This window comes from Notolepis coatsorum (assembly GCF_963971535.1).
Source record: "Notolepis coatsorum genome assembly, chromosome: 19".
Lineage (NCBI taxonomy): Eukaryota > Metazoa > Chordata > Actinopteri > Aulopiformes > Paralepididae > Notolepis > Notolepis coatsorum.
In genome coordinates this window covers 36647879-36669532 of record NC_140183.1, presented here as the reverse complement: position 1 = coordinate 36669532, position 21654 = coordinate 36647879, and the positions used below count along the sequence as shown (strand labels likewise).

General features: G+C 44.8%; 1 protein-coding gene across 2 annotated transcripts in view; it reads left to right on the top strand.

The window, feature by feature from the left end:
- The window catches only part of hormad1 (HORMA domain containing 1), a 66439-nt gene that overhangs the window by 14765 nt on the left and 30020 nt on the right, over positions 1-21654 (top strand). For both annotated transcript variants that reach the window (XM_084336130.1, XM_084336129.1), the window contains exon 10: positions 11155-11312. In XM_084336130.1, coding sequence (XP_084192256.1) covers positions 11155-11312 — 158 coding nt within the window. The remainder of the gene's footprint in view (positions 1-11154; positions 11313-21654) is intronic.

Here is a 21654-nt window from a genome sequence, read left to right as displayed (position 1 = left end):
TATGTACAATGTTCTGAGTTACCATATAATATACAATACTATGCAGTGTACTAATGTACAGTACTATATAGTGCAAAGCAGAAATGGGATGAGGTACAGTTTAGGTACAATTTACAGTAAGGTGTACGAGTTGTAGTGCAATCCTTCATCAATAAATATAAAGTGTGGGGAGTGGGTGCTACAGTGTGTTTGTTTAAAGTGGGTGTGTGCTAGGGGTGGACGGTATAAACGGTATACGGTATAAACGGTATGAATTTGCTCTACGGTATGGATTTTGACTATACCGTATAACCGGTAGTGCAGCTCTAAAATAGCAATGACGTCATGTAACCACAGCGCGACTATTTCACTCGCATTTGCCCCTAAAAATAGATAGAATTAGTCATAGATAATAGATATGTGCGAACTGGAAAAAGTTATTTAGGAGGCTTCGCGCAGTGGGCGTGCCAGCTCCTCCCGCACGCATGTAAACACGGGTCTACTAGTAGTCTAGTGGGACGGGACGTCTCCCTGAGCTAACGTTAGCTTAGCTACCGTTACAAAATGACCCAGTCAACTATTCACTTTTAGTTTAATACATGATGAGGCATTGTCTAACCGAACGGTATCTAGTCGGCCAGCTACCGATAGCTCCTGACATCAACAAACGCTCCATCAAGTCTAGTAGAGAGTAGACGTGTATGATAGCTCCGTTAGCCGTTAGCTCACGTTAACACAGTTAGTTCACCGTTCAAAACGAAATGTCCCATTGAACTAAATAATTCACTGAGGCGTTGTATTAACGTTATATATCCGGCTAGCAGTAGCTACAGATAGCTCCTGATATCAATGTCTTATAACACTGATTCGATGCGTATTCGAGCTGAGGGCTTGCTAACGTTATAGTACCAATACAATAGGGTCCAGGTGCAGCGCCGGAGAATCCTGGCCGTAGCTCTGCTCGAGGCTACTCGAGTATAGGTCCAGGTGCAGCTCCTGGACCTATACTCGAGTAGCCTCGAGCAGAGATACGGCCAGGATTCTCCGGCGATGTCTCGCAGATAATACAAGTACAAGTCTAATTATATAATATATATATTTTATAAAAAAATATATATATATATATAAAATAAAAAATTTTTTTTATCAAAAACGATGATACCGTGATATATACCGTTACCGTCTATGCTTCAAATTATACCGTGATATAAATTTTAGACCATACCGTCCACCCCTGTGTGCTATAAAGTGTGTGGAGTGGGTGCTACAGTGTGTCTGTTTAAAGTGAGTGTGTGCGTGTGGATGTGTGTGCTATGTGCGTTTGGTGGTTGTTGTTGTGTAGTGTTCATTGTTCGTTTAGCAGTCTGATGGCCTGGGGATAGAAGCTTCTTCTGAGTCTTTCTGTGCTCGCCTTGAGACTCCGGTATCGCTTGCCTGACCGCAGCAGTTCAAAGAGGCAGTTGTTCGGGTGACTGGAGTCTACATATATAATTTGTGTTATCTAATGTGTTATCTGGAGTCTACATATATAATTTGTGTTATCTAATAATGTTTTCATTCTGTTCACCTTATTCCGATAATTTTTATTGCAGTAAAATGGGATTGTCAAACAAATTATTGATATTTCAACATCGATACTTGGGGTCACTGTATCGATATAATATCTGCACACAATATTTTGCTGTATCAAATCAAATCAAATGTATTTGTAAGGCCCGTCAACACACGTTAATGTCCCCAAAGTCCAATTTTTTTTAAATAAATGCAACACTCTCAGACATACCCCACGCGAAGATAAGGAAAAACTCACTAAAAGCTACCAATAAGAAAAAATGCACCACAGGCAATGTGGAGGAGAGGGGGGGGGGGGGGGGGGGGGGTTAGAGAGTTCCCATGTTTGTAGTGGGCGGAGATAGAGCAATAAATACATGTAGTTAGTGAGCATATGCATACATGGTGACAGTAGAATCAAAGTATAAGAAAATTGAGTAATAGATAGAACTACTGCAAGCGTATGTATACAGGATGAGATACAAGACAATAGCTCAGGGCCGTATGCCCCGGGGGGCGGGAGAAACCACTCAGAATTGGTCAGGGCAGAGCAGGTAAGGTTCAGCACTGCAGGCCAGACAGAAGGCGCTATGAAGCTGTTCCATGGGACCGGTTGAGACAGAGACAGAGGTTAAAAAGGTTCTCCCATGTCTGCAGAAAAGCAGACATGGGAGCAAATAGACATCCTAACTAAACTAGATTAATCTAAGGGTCAGTCCCTGACCAGGTTAGATCAGGGTAGGTTGAAGGAGTGAGAGAAAATATGAGTCTTAAGCAGGGATTTAAAAGCTTCGACAGGATCTCAGTTGCGAGCCTTGATGAACTATGGAGGCGGCAGCTAACGGTTGACTTCCCTGAATGCAGTCAGGATGAGCAGACAGGGTTGTCAAGAGAAGACTGTCACTTCATGGAGTGCGTTACAAAGTCTGCTAAATTGATGAACGGCCATTACAGTATTGGCTTACCTTTGAGGGAAAAGGATGTAAAGATGCCAAACAACAGGAAAGTGGCAGAACAGCGTACCCTAAGCCTCAAAAGGAGATTTGATAAAGATGCTTTATTTCATGCCGATTACACTGCCTTCATGAATGACATAATTTCCAAGGGCTACGCAGAGGAGGTGCCGGCTGAGGATCTGGAACGCAGCGACTCCAAGGTATGGTACATACCACACCATGGTGTATACCACCCAAAAAAGAAAAGGATCAGGGTCGTATTCGACTGTGGAGCAACATTCCAGGGAACAACGTTGAATGCACAGCTCCTACAGGGACCAGATCTTACCAGCACACTGATTGGAGTCATGACCCGATTCAGAAAGGAGCCTGTTGTACTCATGGCAGACATTGAGGCCATGTTTCACCAGGTCAAAGTACCAGCTGAGGATGCAGATCTATTGAGGTTCCTCTGGTGGCCGAATGGAGACCACAATCAGAACCTTGTAGAGCACAGAATGGTCGCACATTTATTCGGAGCTACATCCTCGCCAAGCTGTGCAAACTTCGCCCTCAGGAAGTGTGCAGAAGATCAACGGGAGCAATTCAGCCCTGAAGTAATTGACACTGTTCTGCACAACTTCTATGTTGATGATTGCCTTGTATCAGTGGCTTCTGATGAGGAAGCAGTAGCACTCTATCAAAACCTTCGTGCCCTTTGTGCTAAAGGGGGCTTTCAGCTCACAAAATGGATCAGCAACAGACGGACAGTGTTGGCTGCTATACCCACTCAAGATAGAGGGAAGGAAGTGAAAGATCTGGACTTGGACACAGACGCACTCCCCATGGAGAGAGCACTTGGCGTGCAGTGGTGCGTTCAGTCTGACACCTTTAAGTTCAAGATCATGATCAAAGACAGACCCTTAACCAGAAGAGGGATCCTCTCCACAGTCAGTTCAATTTATGACCCCTTAGGAATCTTGGCACCCGTGGTCTTATCCGCCAAAAAGATCCTTCAGGAGTTGTGCAGGAAAGAACTTGGCTGGGATGATGCTATACCAGCTTCAGCCGCACAGGAGTGGACATGTTGGCTGAAGGATCTCCATCTGCTTGAGGATTTTAAAGTTGACAGATGCCTGAAACCGCTGGATTTCGGGGAAGTGACCTCTGCTCAGTTACACCACTTTGCAGATGCAAGCGAAAATGGCTATGGAACAGTGACTTACCTGTTATTGCATAACGGCCGCAGACAAACACACTGTGCTTTCATAATGGGGAAAGCCAGAGTGGCCCCACTGAAAACGATCACTATCCCTCGCATGGAGCTGACTGCAGCCACGGTTGCAGGTCGTATGGACAAGATGTGGAGGAAGGAGCTGCAAATGCCACTTCAGGACTCAATCTTTTGGACAGATAGTACTTCGGTACTGAAGTACATCAGGAATGAGACCTCCAGGTTTCGAACTTTCGTAGCCAACAGGGTTTCAGAGATACTCAATGTATCAAAACCGTCTCAATGGAACTATGTGAACACCTCAAGCAATCCCGCAGATTCAGCCTCCAGGGGACTCAAAGTGGAGTCGTTTCTGAAAGATGACACCTGGTTGTCTGGGCCTCCGTTTCTCATTGGGCCTGAAGAGGACTGGCCTGTAAGCCCAGATGACTCTGGAAGTATCTCCTCAGATGACCCTGAGGTCAAGATAAGTTTGATGGTGAATGCCGTGCAGGCCGAAGAGGAGATTGATTCAGTAACCCGCTTGATTAATCACTTCTCCTCTTGGATTCATCTGAAGAAGATTGTTGGTTGGCTCCTTAAGTTTAAGAGCCTGCTACTGTGTCTTAGTAGGAAGAGGAAGCAATTAAACGAGACTCTTGCCCAGTCTGGCTTGGATAAAGTCCAACAGGAAAGAGAGATGAAGAAAGAAATGCAGAGTATCAAGACTCATGCCGTCAGTGAATCTCTCTCAATTGAGGAACTCAGGGGAGCAGAGATGGAGATTATCTGCTTCTGTCAAAGGAAGAGGTTTCCAGATGAGTTCAACAGCTTACGAAGAGGAGACACTGTGAGAAGGACAAGCCACATCTACAAGCTCAATCCATTTCTTGAAGACAGTGTTCTGAGAGTTGGAGGACGACTTAGTAGATCATGTATGCCTGAAGAGTCTAAGCATCCTGCCATATTGGCAAAAGATCTTCATATTTCGGATCTCATTCTTCGGCACATACATCAAGAAGTGGGACATGGTGGTCGTAACCACATGTTATCTAACCTGCGCCAAAGATATTGGATCCCTGGTGCTAGCGCAGCTATAAGGAAAGTCCTGTCTAAGTGTGTTGCTTGTCGGCGACTGCATGCAGCTCCAGGGCGCCAGCAGATGGCAGACTTACCGCTGGACAGAGTTTCTCCAGATGAACCTCCATTCACTCGTGTAGGAGTTGATTATTTTGGACCCTTCGAAGTTAAGCGAGGAAGGAGTGTAGTGAAGAAGTATGGAGTTCTCTTCACATGTTTATCCATAAGAGCCATCCACATTGAAGTGGCATCATCATTGGATACAGACTCCTTTATCAATGCTCTTCGACGCTTCATAGCAAGACGTGGACAAGTCCTGGAATTACGCTCAGACAACGGAACCAACTTTGTTGGAGCTGAGCGTCAGTTGAAGGAGGCAATGGAACATTGGAATCTTGCTCAAATTAACAACACTCCTTCAGAAAGGCATCAAGTGGGTTTTCAATCCCCCTACTGGATCACATCATGGAGGAGTATGGGAGAGACTGATAAGATCTGTGAGGAAGGTCCTGAACTCTTGCCTGAAGGTGCAAAACCTCGATGAAGAAGGTCTTCACACAGTCCTTTGCGAAACAGAAGCTATCATCAACAGCCGTCCCATCACTAAAGCATCTACTGACCCAAACGATTTGGAAGCCCTTACTCCTAACCACCTTCTGCTGCTTAAAACCGTGCCATCTTTGCCACCAGGACAGTTTCAGAAGGAGGATATATATGCTCGTCGCAGATGGAAACAAGTGCAGTATATTTCTAACTTATTCTGGAAAAGATGGGTCAAGGAATACCTACCTCTACTGCAGGAACGTCAGAAGTGGTCAAGCGTCGAGCGCAACTTCATTGTTGGCGATATTGTGCTCATAATTGATGACTCAGCACCTCGCAACTCATGGCTTACAGGAAGGATTGTGAAAGCTATCCCAGATAGAAGAGGACTTGTCCGTCAAGTACAGATAAAGACGAAGACCAGCTATCTGGACAGGCCTATCACCAAGGTTTGCCTTCTACAGGAAGCGGAAGAGCCATGAGGACATCAGATGTTCATATTCATTGAACCCCATAGACTGACACATAGATACACACCCATAGACTGATACATAGACATACACCCATAGACTGATGCATAGATATACACCCATAGACTGATACATGGAGACGTGCACCCATAGACTGACACATGGAGATATACACTCATAAACTGACTTTGCCACTTTGGATTACAGTTTTTTTTGTTTTTTCTGACTTGACTGACCTAGCGATCATAAAGATCCCTCCTTAAGGCTATGTGCTAGTAACCTCTGGCCCTAGGATACGATTAAGAAAGAAGAAAAGGACATTTGCGAGAAAATTATACAAAAAAATCGAAAAAGAAAAAAACTTGTCAATAATTGTGCCTTATATTTAATGTTTTTCTTATATGCTCCTACATAATTTACAATTGTGTAGTTATTACATGTGAATAATTAGGGGCCGGTAACCAAAGAAGCTATTGTTTGAGTAATTAGGGGCCGGTAACGAAAAATAACTATTGTTTGAATAATTTAATGTTTTTTCTTGTAGGCACCTACATATTTTACAATTGTGTAATTATTATATTTGAATAATTAGGGGCCGGTATGTAGGCGCCGTAATGGAGGTCTCTTTATTATGATTCAGTATTCTAGTTTTGTTGTATTATTAGTTGTACTGTCACTTTAGGTGGTGGGCGTGCTCACGGGGGTGTGGCGCTAATGGGAGCGTCTTATGGAATTTCATTCACCTTTTCACGTTGACAGTTCAGAGGTTGACAGCTCACGGAGAGAGGGGGTGAGAGTTAGGAGAGCATATTTTCTTTTGACCGCAATAACGCAATACCGCAAAGTGCAAATCGTATTTTGTTTGTCTCATGATGAAGCGAAAGAATAAATGCCTTAAAAGTATTTCCTGGACGTGGAACGGAGTTATTTCATGTCGCGCGTCAATTGTTTGAACTCCATCGCTCAGCCCCTCGGCACTATCTGTCTATGACAGTCTACTGCCGCAACACAGTCCTTCCAATTGCAGTCCATGGAGTCGAAGCTTGTGAATGTGCCTCAGAGTCCCAAAGACAGGCACAATAAACTGGCAGGGTCATATATTCTGAACAAAGGGCTGATACTGTATTTGACATTTGGATAGTTGGAGTTTGGATGTGAAACAAGTGTCCATATACAGGTTAAATGAGCAGCCACTTACTTTATTCCTCTGTTTGGTTGTATATTTGCCTTGGTTATTCTTTTTTTTGTGTCTGTTCTCCTGTTTTTGTTTATGAAATTAAATTAAGTACTAAGATTTGGGGCTACAGTATATAAAACAAATGTATTATTATACTATTATACTTGTATTATTTTGTCATGTCAAGACAACTTGGGTTTAGATAGGAGATACTACCAAGTTATAGTTTGTTCCAGTTTCAATTAAAAAAAATTACGCCTATGTTTTTTAGAGGCTTGTAATTTAGGATCAACTTTATTATTTGGTTACTGACATTCTGACTATTTAATGATGTAGTTCAGCTACCTGGTATGTCCCCCTCCAAATAGAGTGAGCATTTTTAACTTATAGGCTATTATGCCACTTATCCCCCATTCGGAATGACCTAATCTGACTGTTTCAGAGAAGGGGTATGTCTAAAGAAATCTCATTTGCAAAATAACTGTACCAGATACCTCCATACAACCAGTTGTTATTGTTAAAGAACTGTACCAGATACCTCTATACAACCAATGGTTATTGTTAAAGAACTGTACCAGATATCTCCATACAACCACTGATTATTGTTAACGAACTGTACCAGATATCTACATACAACCACTGGTTATTGTTAAAGAACTAATAAATAATAATAATAATAATAATAATAATAATAATAATAATAATAATAATAATAATAATAATAATAATAATAATAATAATAATAATAATAATAATAATAAATTGTATTTGTATTGCACTTTTCGTTCACTAGGATCCGAAAGTGCTACATAGTTAAAAGAATAAAATAATTATTAATAAAAAAATATATATATAAAATAAAAATAGAACATAGTTATTAAAAACATAGTATAAAAACATAGCACAAAAAAAAAGAAAATCACAAGAAAAAAAAGAAAAAGCTAGCAATCAAAGGCTTTTTGAAACATAGGTTTTCAGGCCTGCTTTAAAAGAGTCCAGGCTCTGTGGTGCCCTCAGCTGGATGGGGAGGCTGTTCCACAGGCGTGGTGCAGCCGAGCAGAAGGCTCGGTCACCCATGGTGCAGAGCCGGGTACTGGGGACCCGAAAGAGCAGGCTACCTGCAGATCTGAGGGTACGGGTGGAGGATTGTGGAGTGATGAGTTCCTGAAGGTAGAGGGGTGCGTGTCCGTTTGCAGTTATGGGTGAGCAGCAGGGTTTTGTAGTTGATCCGGGATGAGACGGGGAGCCAATGTAGTGAGTGGAGGATGGGGGTTATGTGATCGTGTTTACGGACTCTCATCAGGATCCTGGCAGCGCTGTTTTGGATGTATTGCAGCTTTTGGATGCTCTTGCCAGGAATCCCGATGAAGAGTCCGTTACAGTAGTCCAGTCTTGAGGAGACAAAGGCATGGACAAGCTTCTCTGCGTCTGACAGGGTTCAAGTACCAGATATCTCCATACAACCACTGGTTATTGTTAAAGGACTGTACCAGATATCTCCATACAACCACTGGTAAAAAAAAGAAAAATTATTATTATCTTTCCCCCCCCTTCTTTTTCCGTTTTTCTCCCATCCCAATGTTAGTCGTTATGCCAATTCCCAATCCCCTTCCTGGTCGTTGCGCACTCTACCCCCTACCGTCGGTCTGGGAGGGCGGAGACTATCACATGCTTCCTCCGACACATGTGTAGCCAGCCCACCACTTCTTTTCACCTGGCAGCGCGGACTCTCACTGGGAGAGTGTAACGTGTGGAAGGTCACACTACCTCTCCCAGATCCTTCCCTTGCTGTGCAGGCTCCCCGACCGAACTGTAGGAGTCGCTGTTTACAACGACCAGGACGCGTCTATGGCTTCTACAACGCTGTTCGGTTTCCGGGTTCCTCTGATTGGCCACTAAGCCCACGTGACCCTACGCTAGCACGCCCCCCTTATCGCCGCCAGTTATCGCGTACGCCCGCGCATGAGCCGCGACAAGCGCCTTCAATGACGGAGCTCTCATATTTGCGAATGCATAAACTATATCTTAAATTATGGCTATGTGTCTAATATGGCCGTCGCTTATCAATTACTTGTTTTGTTGAATTGAAAATGGGGGACCCTGATGTAAACAAGACGAAAGTCTTTCTCTGGTCTGCATCCCCTTAACAATTGTGTGTATTGAGCTGTACTGTATTGTACCCATTCTGCAATCTGTTAATAAAGTTTTCAATCAATCAATCAATTGTTTACATCATGGTGAACGCTGTTGCATTCGCAAATATGAGAGCCAGCAATACGCAGCTCCAGTTAACCTAATTTATACCGTAATGAATCATTAAAAAAATATACCGTTAACTGGAATATGTTGTTTTGGATTATGTAATTGGTTTGTCATGACAAACCAATAAAAAAAACGCTACTTTACATCAGGGTGAACGATGTTACGCTGCCACCACCCGCTTCAATGACGGAGCTCTCATATTTGCGAAGAGAGACGATAGGGCGCGGTATCTTCCCAATTGAGCTCAGAGAGACTCTGCAGCACTAACCCGAGGCTCGATTGATGAAATATGAATTCAAATCGCCAATAAAAAAACAACAACAAACAAACGCTATATAGCGTCGGAGGCACTCAGCGGTCGGCATGAACTAACGACAAAACGCGTCCGTGGCACTCAATGTCCCGGGCCCTCTTGAGGATGATTTGCCCACCGGCGCGACACGCCACTTTGGCGACCTCTAGCGGCTCGGGTGTGCATATTATTTAATACAATATATATATATATTGAATTAAAGCCCTATTTGTTGCCTGTCGATTGCCGCTTCAGGCGACAAAATCCGTTCAGTGGTTGAACAAGTTCTGTGTGTGTGTGTGATAGTGGAATGTTATGTACCGGTATTATCATTGAATTCGTGGATTAAATTAAAGCATTTGAAATAGTTTGTGTGAGTGTGTGTATATGTAGCTTTTGAATCATATGTATTATAGTTGAGTGGATTTAAATAATACATTAAAAACAGCTGCCTGTCGGACTGATCATCTGTCTGTCTGGCTGGCTGGCTGGTGTGTCTGTTACCTCAGTGACTCCTCAGGACTAACCAGCCACCAGGTTTCACCATCTGTCTGTCTGGTGTGTCTGTCTGTGTGTGTCTGTCTGTCTGTCTGTCTGTCTGTCTGTCTGTCTGTCTGTCTGTCTGTCTGTCTGTCTGTCTGTCTGTCTGTCTGTCTGTCTGTCTGTCTCTGGTGTGTATGTCTCTCTGGTGTGTCTGTCTGTCTGGTGTGTCTGTCTGTCTCTGGTGTGTCTGTTACCTCAGTGACTCCTCAGGACTAACCTGTCTGTCTCTCTGGTGTGTCTGTTACCTCAGTGACTCCTCAGGACTAACCTGTCTGTCTCTCTGGTGTGTGTTACCTCAGTGACTCCTCAGGACTAACCTGTCTGTCTCTCTGGTGTGTCTGTTACCTCAGTGACTCCGCAGGACTAACCTGTCTGTCTCTCTGGTGTGTGTGTTACCTCAGTGACTCCGCAGGACTAACCTGTATGTCTCTCTGGTGTGTCTGTTACCTCAGTGACTCCGCAGGACTAACCTGTCTGTCTCTCTGGTGTGTGTGTTACCTCAGTGACTCCGCAGGACTAACCTGTCTGTCTCTCTGGTGTGTCTGTTACCTCAGTGACTCCTCAGGACTAACCTGTCTGTCTCTCTGGTGTGTCTGTTACCTCAGTGACTCCGCAGGACTAACCTGTCTGTCTCTCTGGTGTGTCTGTTACCTCAGTGACTCCTCAGGACTAACCTGTCTGTCTCTCTGGTGTGTCTGTTACCTCAGTGACTCCTCAGGACTAACCTGTCTGTCTCTCTGGTGTGTCTGTTACCTCAGTGACTCCGCAGGACTAACCTGTCTGTCTCTCTGGTGTGTCTGTTACCTCAGTGACTCCGCAGGACTAACCTGTCTGTCTCTCTGGTGTGTGTTACCTCAGTGACTCCGCAGGACTAACCTGTCTGTCTCTCTGGTGTCTGTTACCTCAGTGACTCCGCAGGACTAACCTGTCTGTCTCTCTGGTGTGTCTGTTACCTCAGTGACTCCGCAGGACTAACCTGTCTGTCTCTCTGGTGTGTCTGTTACCTCAGTGACTCCGCAGGACTAACCTGTCTGTCTCTCTGGTGTCTGTTACCTCAGTGACTCCGCAGGACTAACCTGTCTGTCTCTCTGGTGTGTCTGTTACCTCAGTGACTCCGCAGGACTACCAGCCACCAGGTTTCAAGGAGGCTGACAATGACACTGTGGAGTTTGAGAAGGATCCTGCCATGCTGACCATGGGCAAGGTGATCACACCCTTCCACACTCTGAAGGTGGACGTCACGACAGAGAAACAAAGGTTGGAGCAGGTAGGAAAATGAGAGAGAGAGAGAGGCAGATTTCCAATTGACCATACGGTGGCCATATAAGTAATGGTCAAACATTTGTAACGTAAGGAGGTCATAACTGATACACTGTAAGGCTGATTGACCTAGAAAAGTCAGGGACAATGAAACCTATCCAAAAAGATTTGGAAATGTCATCACGTTTTCTTTCTAATTTGTATCATCAAAACAACCTAATTATCACAAATACACAACACCAATGTATATTTTTCTAAACTATTGGCCATATTCACATGGCGGACATTTTGCTCTCATGTCCTGCTCAGGTTGGGTTCCTTTCCATCTTGTTCCCAAGGTGAGAATGAACCCAGAACAGGATGGAAAGGAACCCAACCTGAGCATGACATAAGAGCAAAATGTCCGCCTTGTGAATATTGTCAAGGGGGTTTTGCGTGGGTTTTATGGTCCTTAGGCTCACATAGAGAAACTTGTCAAGGTTTTTGCTGGACATCAATGATATACAGTGTATGACAATATGCACGTTGTGAGGCTTCCTTTATGAGCTGTTTTGATTCAGGTCCTTCAGATGAAGAACTATATACTAGGGGTGTAACGGTATGTGTATTCGTCCCGCGAATTTACGGTACGGCCGTCACAGTACGGTACGTGCAGCCATACGAAGAATACGCCTCACGGCCAGTAGCGGCTCGTGGATGCTTCGCCACTAGGGGCGCTATACCAAACATTTTGCAAACATGTACAAGGCACGCATTGGCGAATATTATCACCATTGCCATCGATCTGGATGATGGCGCTGCTCCGACCGGCTGCCTCTCTGTTCGCTCCGTCGAGACTGTGTTTACTTTTGTTAATATTTATAGTTTTTAGAGTTTTGTTCGTACCAACTGTTGGTGCATTTAATGTATATGACCGTCAGTCACTCATAGACATTGGATTACGGGAAACTTATCAACTGGATTACTCACTGGATCAGCTTTCCGAACCGCATCAATGGCCTGAAGAAATTCTCCGGAGATCAGGACCAGATCCTTTGTTCCTAGACCCCAGGAACAGAGGAACCAGACGGCGAGGGAAGAGGGCTGGGATCCGTAACAGGCTGAGATCCAGACGCCACCGTACACCACTGCCCAGTATATTGCTAGCCAATGTACAATCAATTGACAATAAACTGGATGACATCCGAGCAAGGATTCAATATCAAAGAGACGTTAGGGACTGCAACGTCCTCTGCTTCACCGAGACGTGGTTGACGCCGGACGTCCCAGACCACGCAATTCAACCGGCTGATCACTTCTTTATCCATCGCAAGGATCGGACATCATCAGAGTCCGGTAAACAACGTGGAGGAGGTATTGCCTTCATGTTTAACAAAAATTGGAGCGACCCAACTAACGTGAAGGAATTATCCAACCACTGCTCCCCAGAACTGGAATATATAACCATCAAGTGTCGTCCTTTCTTCCTCCCGAGGGAGTTAACGGCGATCGTCCTGGTCGGAGTGTATATTCCACCGCAAGCCAGCAACAAGGTTGCGCTCTCCAGACTACACGACGAGGTAAATAGAATCCAAGTGGCGAATGTTAACGCCGCCATTTTAGTTCTGGGAGATTTCAATAGCGCCAATCTGAGAAAGGTATTGCCTGACTTCTATCAGCATGTGACTTGCAACACCAGAGGCGGTAACATCCTAGATCACTGTTACACGCAATTTAAAGGTGGCTACAAGGCTCATTCTGATAGTGGCTTTGGTAAGTCAGATCACGCATCCATTTTTCTTTCACCAAAGTACAGACAGAGAATTAAAAGTACTCCCGTAGTCTCGCGAGAGGTGCAGAAATGGGATGTGACGTCAGAGGAGACGATCCGGTCAGTGTTTCACCACACAGACTGGATTGTGTTCCGCGACACAGATAACATTAATGCCTACACGGAGACAGTGCTGGACTATGGTTTGTACTAGGGTGAAAGAAACAATCCCCACTACCAAAATGAAAGTTTACCCAAATCAAAAACCCTGGGTAGACAAATCCGTCCGTGAAGCTCTGAGAGAGCGCACCAAAGCATACAACGACGGCCTAGAGGCAGGCAACATGAATGACCACAAGGTGGCGCGATACAACGTAAGGAGGACAGTGTCAGAGGCCAAACGACGCTACAGGGATAAAATTGAACTCCAGTTTGAACAAGCTGACTCTAGAGCTATGTGGCAGGGGCTCAAAACGATGACAGACTACAAAGGCGCCTCCCTCAAACTGAACAGTGACATCTCCTTAGCAAATGACCTCAATACCTTCTATGCGAGGTTTGATGCTGGTAATAACAACACCAGCTCACAAGCCTCGGCAATGGGGGGGGGGGGGGTCGGCTGCTGATGGAGGCGCAGTGTTCAGGGTAACAGAGCATGAGGTGAGGCGGACCTTTAAAAAAGTGAATATCAGGAAGGCAGCAGGTCCAGACGGCATCCCCGGCCGCGTCCTAAAAGTCTGTGTCGACCAACTGGCCCCAGTATTCACTGACATATTTAACCTGTCCTTAGAACAGGCTGTCATCCCCACCTGCCTGAAGAAGTCCACTATTATCCCTGTACCCAAAAAATCCAAGCCTGCTTGCCTCAACGACTACCGCCCTGTAGCTCTCACCTCCATAGCCATGAAGTGCTTCGAGAAGCTAGTAAAGGGCTACATCTGCTCCTCCCTCCCCATCAACATGGACCCCCTGCTATTTGCATACCGCCCCAACAGGTCCACGGAGGACGCCATATCCCATGTGCTGCACACAGCAGCATCACACCTGGACAAGAGGCAGGGGAACTATGTGAGAATGCTATTCATCGACTACAGCTCGGCATTCAATACCATAGTCCCCTCCATACTCATAGCCAAGCTCAGGGACCTGGGCTTGGGCTATGACCTCTGCCAGTGGGTCTTGGACTTCCTGACTGGCAGACCCCAGGTGGTGAGAGCAGGCAACTGCACCTCCTCATCCATCACCCTCAACATAGGGGCCCCCCAGGGCTGTGTTCTGAGTCCCCTCCTCTACTCCCTGTACACACACGACTGTGTGGCTCAGCGGAGTAGCAATACACTCGTCAAATTTGCTGACGACACAGTGGTGGTGGGCCTGATCTCTGCCAACGACGAGAGGGCCTACCTGGAAGAGGTCAAGGTCCTGGCGGGATGGTGCCAGGAAAACAGCCTCTCCCTGAACGTCAGCAAAACAAAGGAGATGATTGTGGACTTCAGGAGGTCGGGGGTCAAGGACTACAGCCCCCTCAGCATCGACGGGGCACCGGTTGAGAGAGTCAACAGCTTTAAGTACCTCGGAGCCTACATATCCGAGGACTTGACATGGACCACACACAGTGTTGTGAAGAAGGCACGACAACGCCTCTACTTCCTCAGGCGCCTAAGGAAGTTCCAAGTCAGCCAGAAGATCCTTAAGAACTTCTACTCATGTACAATAGAGAGCATCTTGACCGGCAACATCACCTCCTGGTTTGGGAATAGCACTGCACAAGACCAAAGCAGACTACAAAGAGTGACACGTTCAGCCGAACGCACAATTGGAGGGGGGCTCCCCACCCTCCAGAACATTTACTACAAGCGTTGCAAGGGCAAGGCTAAGAGAATCATTAAAGACTCCAGTCACCCGAACAACTGCCTCTTTGAACTGCTGCGGTCAGGCAAGCGATACAGGAGTCTCAAGGCGAGCACAGAAAGACTCAGAAGAAGCTTCTATCCCCAGGCCATCAGGCTGCTAAACGAACAATGAATGAACACTACACAACAACAACCACCAAACGCACATAGCACACACATCCACACGCACACACTCACTTTAAACAAACACACTGTAGCACCCACTCCACACACTTATAGCACACACCCACTTTAAACAAACACACTGTAGCACCCACTCCCCACACTTTATATTTATGGATGAAGGATTGCACTACAACTCGTACACTTTACTGTAAATTGTACCTAAAATTGTACCTCATCCCATTTCTGCTTTGCACTAGATAGTACTGTACATTAGTACACTGCATAGTATTGTGTATTGTATATTATATGGTAACTCAGAACATTGTACATATGTCTATACCGAACACTGTGACCTCATTTTCTTCTTCTAAATTCATGCTATATTATGTTATTATGTTATTTGATACTATCTTGTCTAGCACAGTCTCTGGAGCGTAACAGTAAGAAGCATTTTGTATGAAAGTATTCTGTACTTCTGTATGACAACTATTAAAGAACTTGGAACTTGAACTTGGAACTTGGATCAATATCACAGTCAGTCAAATGCAACCACGTTTCCAATAGCCCAACACAAACACGCACATCTCTCTCTCTCTCTCTCGCTCTCTCGCTCTCGCTCTCTCTCTCTCTCAGATGATGTCAGATCCATTCAATAATAATCACATTTGTATATCTCGTCATTTTAAACAAGTTACCATTCATTGTCTGAGTGGTTATGCCCCACACGCGGCGAAATTAGAGAGAGAGAGAGAGAGAGAGAGAGAGAGACCACGGCGGGTGCAGCATAACAGAAGAGAGAGAGAGAGAGAGAGAGAGAGAGAGTCAGAGAGAGCGTTAGTTAAGCATTAGCTGAGTGGCTAACAGCAGCTAAAGTTAGCTGAGTTGGCTAAGAGAGAGAGAGAGAGAGAATTAACTCACTTTGTTTAATTGAAACGTGGTCCAAAAAGTGTATGTCCACTGACTGTCCCCCAGACTGTTGTCGATGTATATCCATTCCACTCACTGCCCACTGTCCAGACTCCAGACTGAATCACAAGTTCACAACACACAGCTTCGAACATGTTGCAAACTGTGGCTAAGGAAAAAACTGGCATCGCCGCGTCGGCCAATCAGAGAGCGTCTCCGCGAAATGCGGCTATGGAAATTCTAGACGGAAATTCTAAACGCTTGACTAGACCGCTTCAAATCGCGCCCGGATTCCAACATAATAGTCATATTTCAACGCACAACGCGTTACGCACTGATTGGCTGTGACGGATACAGCGATCGAACAGTGACGCGCACTCAGAGCGCTATCGCGTCTAGCCCGGGCCGAGAAATACAAACAAATAAAAAAATTTAAAAAAGTGAGTCACTTCCTGTTCCTGAAAACGAGTATTTTTTTATTTTATATAGTAACGTTATATTGTGCATTGGAAACACAAACATACTTAAAATGAGTAAATATTATTCATTTTAAACATGTTTATATTATTTATAGGGCTATAAAACAAAAAACAAAAAGATACTTTTTCTTGTTCTACTCTCATATAACCAGGGGCCTGAATGGGGGGGCGGCGCCCGTGCGCCCCTAGTGGCAGAGCCGCCACTGCTCACGGCGCAAACACACCAATCACACATGCAGGCACTCGCGAGGTCCGTGCGAGAACAGCGCGCGTGGCCGGACACACCGAGTCCGACTTCAGAGCGGGCGAAAGTACACGGAGAAAGGCACATTTACATTGGAACAGCTGCAGGGTCATTACAATTTTACAGTTTTCTTTCGTTTTCTTGTTCGCCCAATAATGTTAACCAAATGAAACCAATGGAAAGAAACACACCAACAAACACACCAACATTCTCCCCCGCCGGACTCGAGTAGGGTAAATCTGCAGTGCCGCAGCCCCATACATTGCCGGACTCACAGGCACAGCTGATAAATAAAAAAAAGAAACGCACTTTTCCTATCGGAAATTATTCTATTTAGGCGGCTGAGTGGCGCAGTGGGCAAGGCGCTCGCCACTAACGCAGGAGATACTGGTATCGAGCCCAGCTCTCGCCGTTGCTACCGGCTTGGCCGGTCATCATACTAACACAATTGGCAGTGTTAGAGGGTGGGAAAGCCGGTGGGTGGGGATTGGACGTTGTGGACAGCGACTCCTACAGGTCGGTTGGGTGACGCCTGTACAGCAGAAACAGGAAGTATCGGGGGCAGCGTGAGCCTCCCACACGTTACTCCTCGCCACTGAGAGTTTGCGCTGTCTAGTGAAAAGATGCGACAGGCTGCCTCCTCGTGTACCGGAGGGGACACGTGATGCAAGGCTTCTATCCTCACTACAGCCGACCAGTGGGAGGCCTAGTCTAGCAACGTTCAAGACAGGGGAGGGAAATAATTGGAATTACGAAATTGGGATGGGAGAAAAAATTGAAAAATTACGGAGAAAAAGTGGATAAAAAAAGAAAATTATTCGATTTAATAATAATTATTATAATAATTATCATAAATATGATATATAAAAAGAAAAAGAGAAAAATAATATTAATAATAATAATTATATATATTTGTTTTCTGTTGTACCAAACTCGTACCGAACCGTGACCCCAATACAGAGGTACGTACCGAACCGTGGCTTCTGTGTACCGTTACACCCCTACTATATACATGTCCGTTTTGGGTTTGTGAGATGAGTGTTGTCATCCTAAGCCGTAAATGCATTGTTAACCCTTGTGTCCTTTGAGATTCTTATTTTTTTGATAACTTTGCAGAGGTTATGTTTCTAGCCAATATATTTGCCAAAGGTGTGTATTTTTTTATTATCTTGGAATTTCTTTTAATAATTGTCTACTCCACTTTCATTCACCCTGTATAATTACAGTGGATAATTATATCACAAAATATTTGTATGGCGTAATGTCAGTATTCGTTTTAAATCTGACATTACAAAAAAAAAATCCATCAAAATCAGTGTTGTTGCTAATCATTGGCACATGCTAGCCTGTAATACCCCCCCCCCCCCCAGAAAAATCCACTTTGCATTTGATATATTGAAAATATTCAAATGTGTGTGTTTCTTTAACAATAATTTGTGATGCCATCACACATGACTGAAGTTGGATAAAAGATTTATGAAAAAAAAAGTGGACAATTATATCAACATTTAAAGGGTTACAATTATAAAATGAATTTAATCGTTGGTGGTTATGATCATGACTGAAGTTGGATAAAAGATTTATGAAAAAAAATGAGAAATTATATCAACATAATATATTTATGGCGTTTTTTAACTCATTCAACGCCAGTCACGAGTATAGTCGGGTTAACTCGCCGACCGTTCAACGCCAATCACGAGTATAGTCAGGTTTTGGTCATTCTTTTTTATTCTTTTTATTTGTATTTTTACTTACATTTCTATTAACATTTATAGACATACAACACTTAGACAATACTTACAATGACATCAATAACATAACAATATACTAACATGGGCCCCTTGAATACGGCTGTGTTCAGCCTCCCAGACCCCCATAAGAGGGACTCCCGCCATCCACCTGCACTGTGCTTGAATTCCACCGGCCTGGCCGTGTGGCAATAAAAGGAACTTGAACTTGAACTAGAAATAGGGCTCCCCCACATCCCAGGTCCGTCCCACGCGGGCCGAGCACTCAGCGACACGGGTCCTTTGAATTTAATTGGGCCAGGCTCAGTAGAGGAGAGATGGAAGGTACTCCGCTCCACGAGCCAAGCCCGCTACCTCCCATGTCATCAAGCACCCCACCCCACGCACAACGACCCCACAACATACAAGACCCCACTCTCCCGGGCTAAACCGTGGAAACGATGCCCCCCCCCCCCCGACATCCCCCCCCCCCCCCCCCCTGAGTTAAGCCCATAGAACTCCCCCACATCCCAGGCCGATATGCGCGGAGCCGGGCCCCCAGCCACACGGGTCCCTTGAATTAATTGGGCCATGCCCAGTAGAGGGGAGGGAAGGAGACTCCCTCCCACCGAGCCAAGCCCGCTACCTCCCATGTCACCGTGAGCCCCACCCAGCGCACACCGACCTCGCAACACACAAGACCCCACTGGGCAAAGCTCAGCCACTCTGACCCCCATAAGAGAAACCCCTCCCTCCCGCCCTCTTCCCCGAGAAACGGAACACCCCCATATCCTGGCCCACCATGCGCGGAGCCGAGCACATAGAGCCCGCCCCCGACCGCCAGGCCCCCGGCCCACGAGAACCCCAAGCCCAGGCCCGCAGAAGGCCAAAGCACCATGCCTCAATGGCCCCCCGACCCCCCGCGACCCCAAGCCCGGTGTCCCCGCGGCCCGGTGACCCGACCGCGTGTATACCTTCCACAACGGAATTCGGTTTCCGGGTTCCTCTGATTGGCCGCGACCGCCATGTGACCCGCCCCCCTATCCAGTGCGGCAGAGCAAGCGGCCGCGGACTCGCTCGCTTCCTCAATTTATATGCATGGAAGTATTGACTGAATGAATGAGAACTTTATTTAACAGATTGCAGAATGGGTACAATACAGTACGGCTCAATACACACAATTGTTAAGGGGATGCAGACCTGAGAAAGACGTTTGTCTTGTTTACATCAGGGTCCCCCATTTCAATTCATCATATGACACACACGACATACAGATAGACAGTACTGCTACATCTATACATTTATGACATACCAGATTTTCAAATACAGTACTGTTTGTGATACTAAAAAAATCCAGAAAAAGAGTGTATATACATTTGACATAGAAACTGTGCATTGGGGGAGGTTGGGTAGGTGGGGTGGGGCTGTACATTGGAGGTGGGGGGGGGGGGTGGGTAGGGGGGGGGACACTGTACATTGGAATACTGACATACATTTGACATAGAAACTGTACATTGGAGGAGGTTGGTAGAGCCATATGAAATCCGTTTTATTATTTTCCAAATTCCATTTTATTTTTTTCCAAATTCCGTTTTTTCCATTTTAATATTTCAGAATTCTGTATTTTGCTTTGTACGCTCATTTTACCATCAGAAATAGTGTCTAATAAGTGGGAATGAATAAATGTCCACAATTTAATAAGATATAACAGTCCATTTAATAGGGCTGTCTTAAATACTTCGAAGCTTCGTTCGATGGGCATGGGATTCGAATATGAAAATAAAATTTGATTATTAAAAAATATAAATGATATATATATATATTTTTGCAAAATCAACTCTGCCTCTCTTTTTTAACTACAACAAGCAATGCTGTTTGTTATTTAAGATGAGGTCGGACTCGGCACTGACAGATTTGTGTTCATTGTGCTGCTTTTATAAAGCCTCAAATGACGGCTTACAATATTTCATGAAAGCAAAGTGTTTTGTTTGTCTAAGATTTAAAAAGGTTTAAACTTTACAGCACTGACAAAGTTGTGCAAAGTCCCACAACATATAAAAAAAAAAAAAAAAAAAATTATATATTTTTTATTTTATTTTATTTTTACAGTTGATTCCATTTTTATTGCTCAATTCCGCGATTCCGTCCGCGATTCCATGATCGCGGATTTCATATGGCTCTAGAGGTTGGGTAGGTGGGGTGGGGTTGGGTGGGGCTGTACATTGGAATACTGACAAAGCCATGCTTGGTCTTTATTGTACAACTGGGTTAGGACATTTGTAGGGGCCAGTTTTGAATTGCAGTCTCCCGTAGGTGTTCTTTGAGAGTGTTTTTGAAGGTGGGTAGTGATTCACATTCCTTTACAGCTTTAGGTAGGGCGTTCCACATTGTTGTGGCATAATTGCGAAACGTGTTTAGTCCCTTGTTTGAGCCGAATCTGGGTTTTACATGATTTGTGGAGCTCCCTCTGGTGTTGTGATCGTGGTATTCACTGACCTTTGGGAAGTATTTTGACATGTACATGGGTACCTTGGTCGTGTAGTGTATCTTGTAGACCAGGCCCATTGCAAGTTGCTGTACTCTGTCGTCTACTCTAAGCCATCCTAGGTTGGCAAAGTGTGCAGGGGTGAGGTGGGTTCTAGGAGTCAGGTCAAGCAGTAGTCTGACTAGTTTGTTTTGAGATGTTTGTAATTTGGTTTTTAGTGCCTTTGAGGTGCTTTGGTACCATGAGGTGCAAGCATAGTCGTAGTACCCTTGAATGAGTGCTCCTGCCAGAGTCTTCAGGGTATTCTTGTTTACCAGGGAGGAGATCCGGTACAAGAATCGAGTTCGTTGATTGACTTTTTTTATTACATTGGATGCCATTTTGTCACAGGAAAGATTAGCCTCTAGATTCAAGATTCAAGATTCTTTAATAGTTGTCATACAGAAGTACAGAATACTTTTGTACAAAATGCTTCTTACTGTTGCGCTCCAGAGACTGTGCATGACAAGATAAGTATGAAATAAAAACATGGTAAAAATTAGAAGTAAAAAAGAGTAAAAAAGAGGTCACAGTGTTCAGTTTAGACATATGTACAATGTTCGTAGACGTAGTTACCATACAATATACAATACTGTGCAGTGTACTAATATACAATACTATATAGTGCAAGGCATAAATGGACGAGGTGCAGTTTAGGTACAATTCACAGTAGGTGTACGAGTTGTAGTGCAAATCCTTTA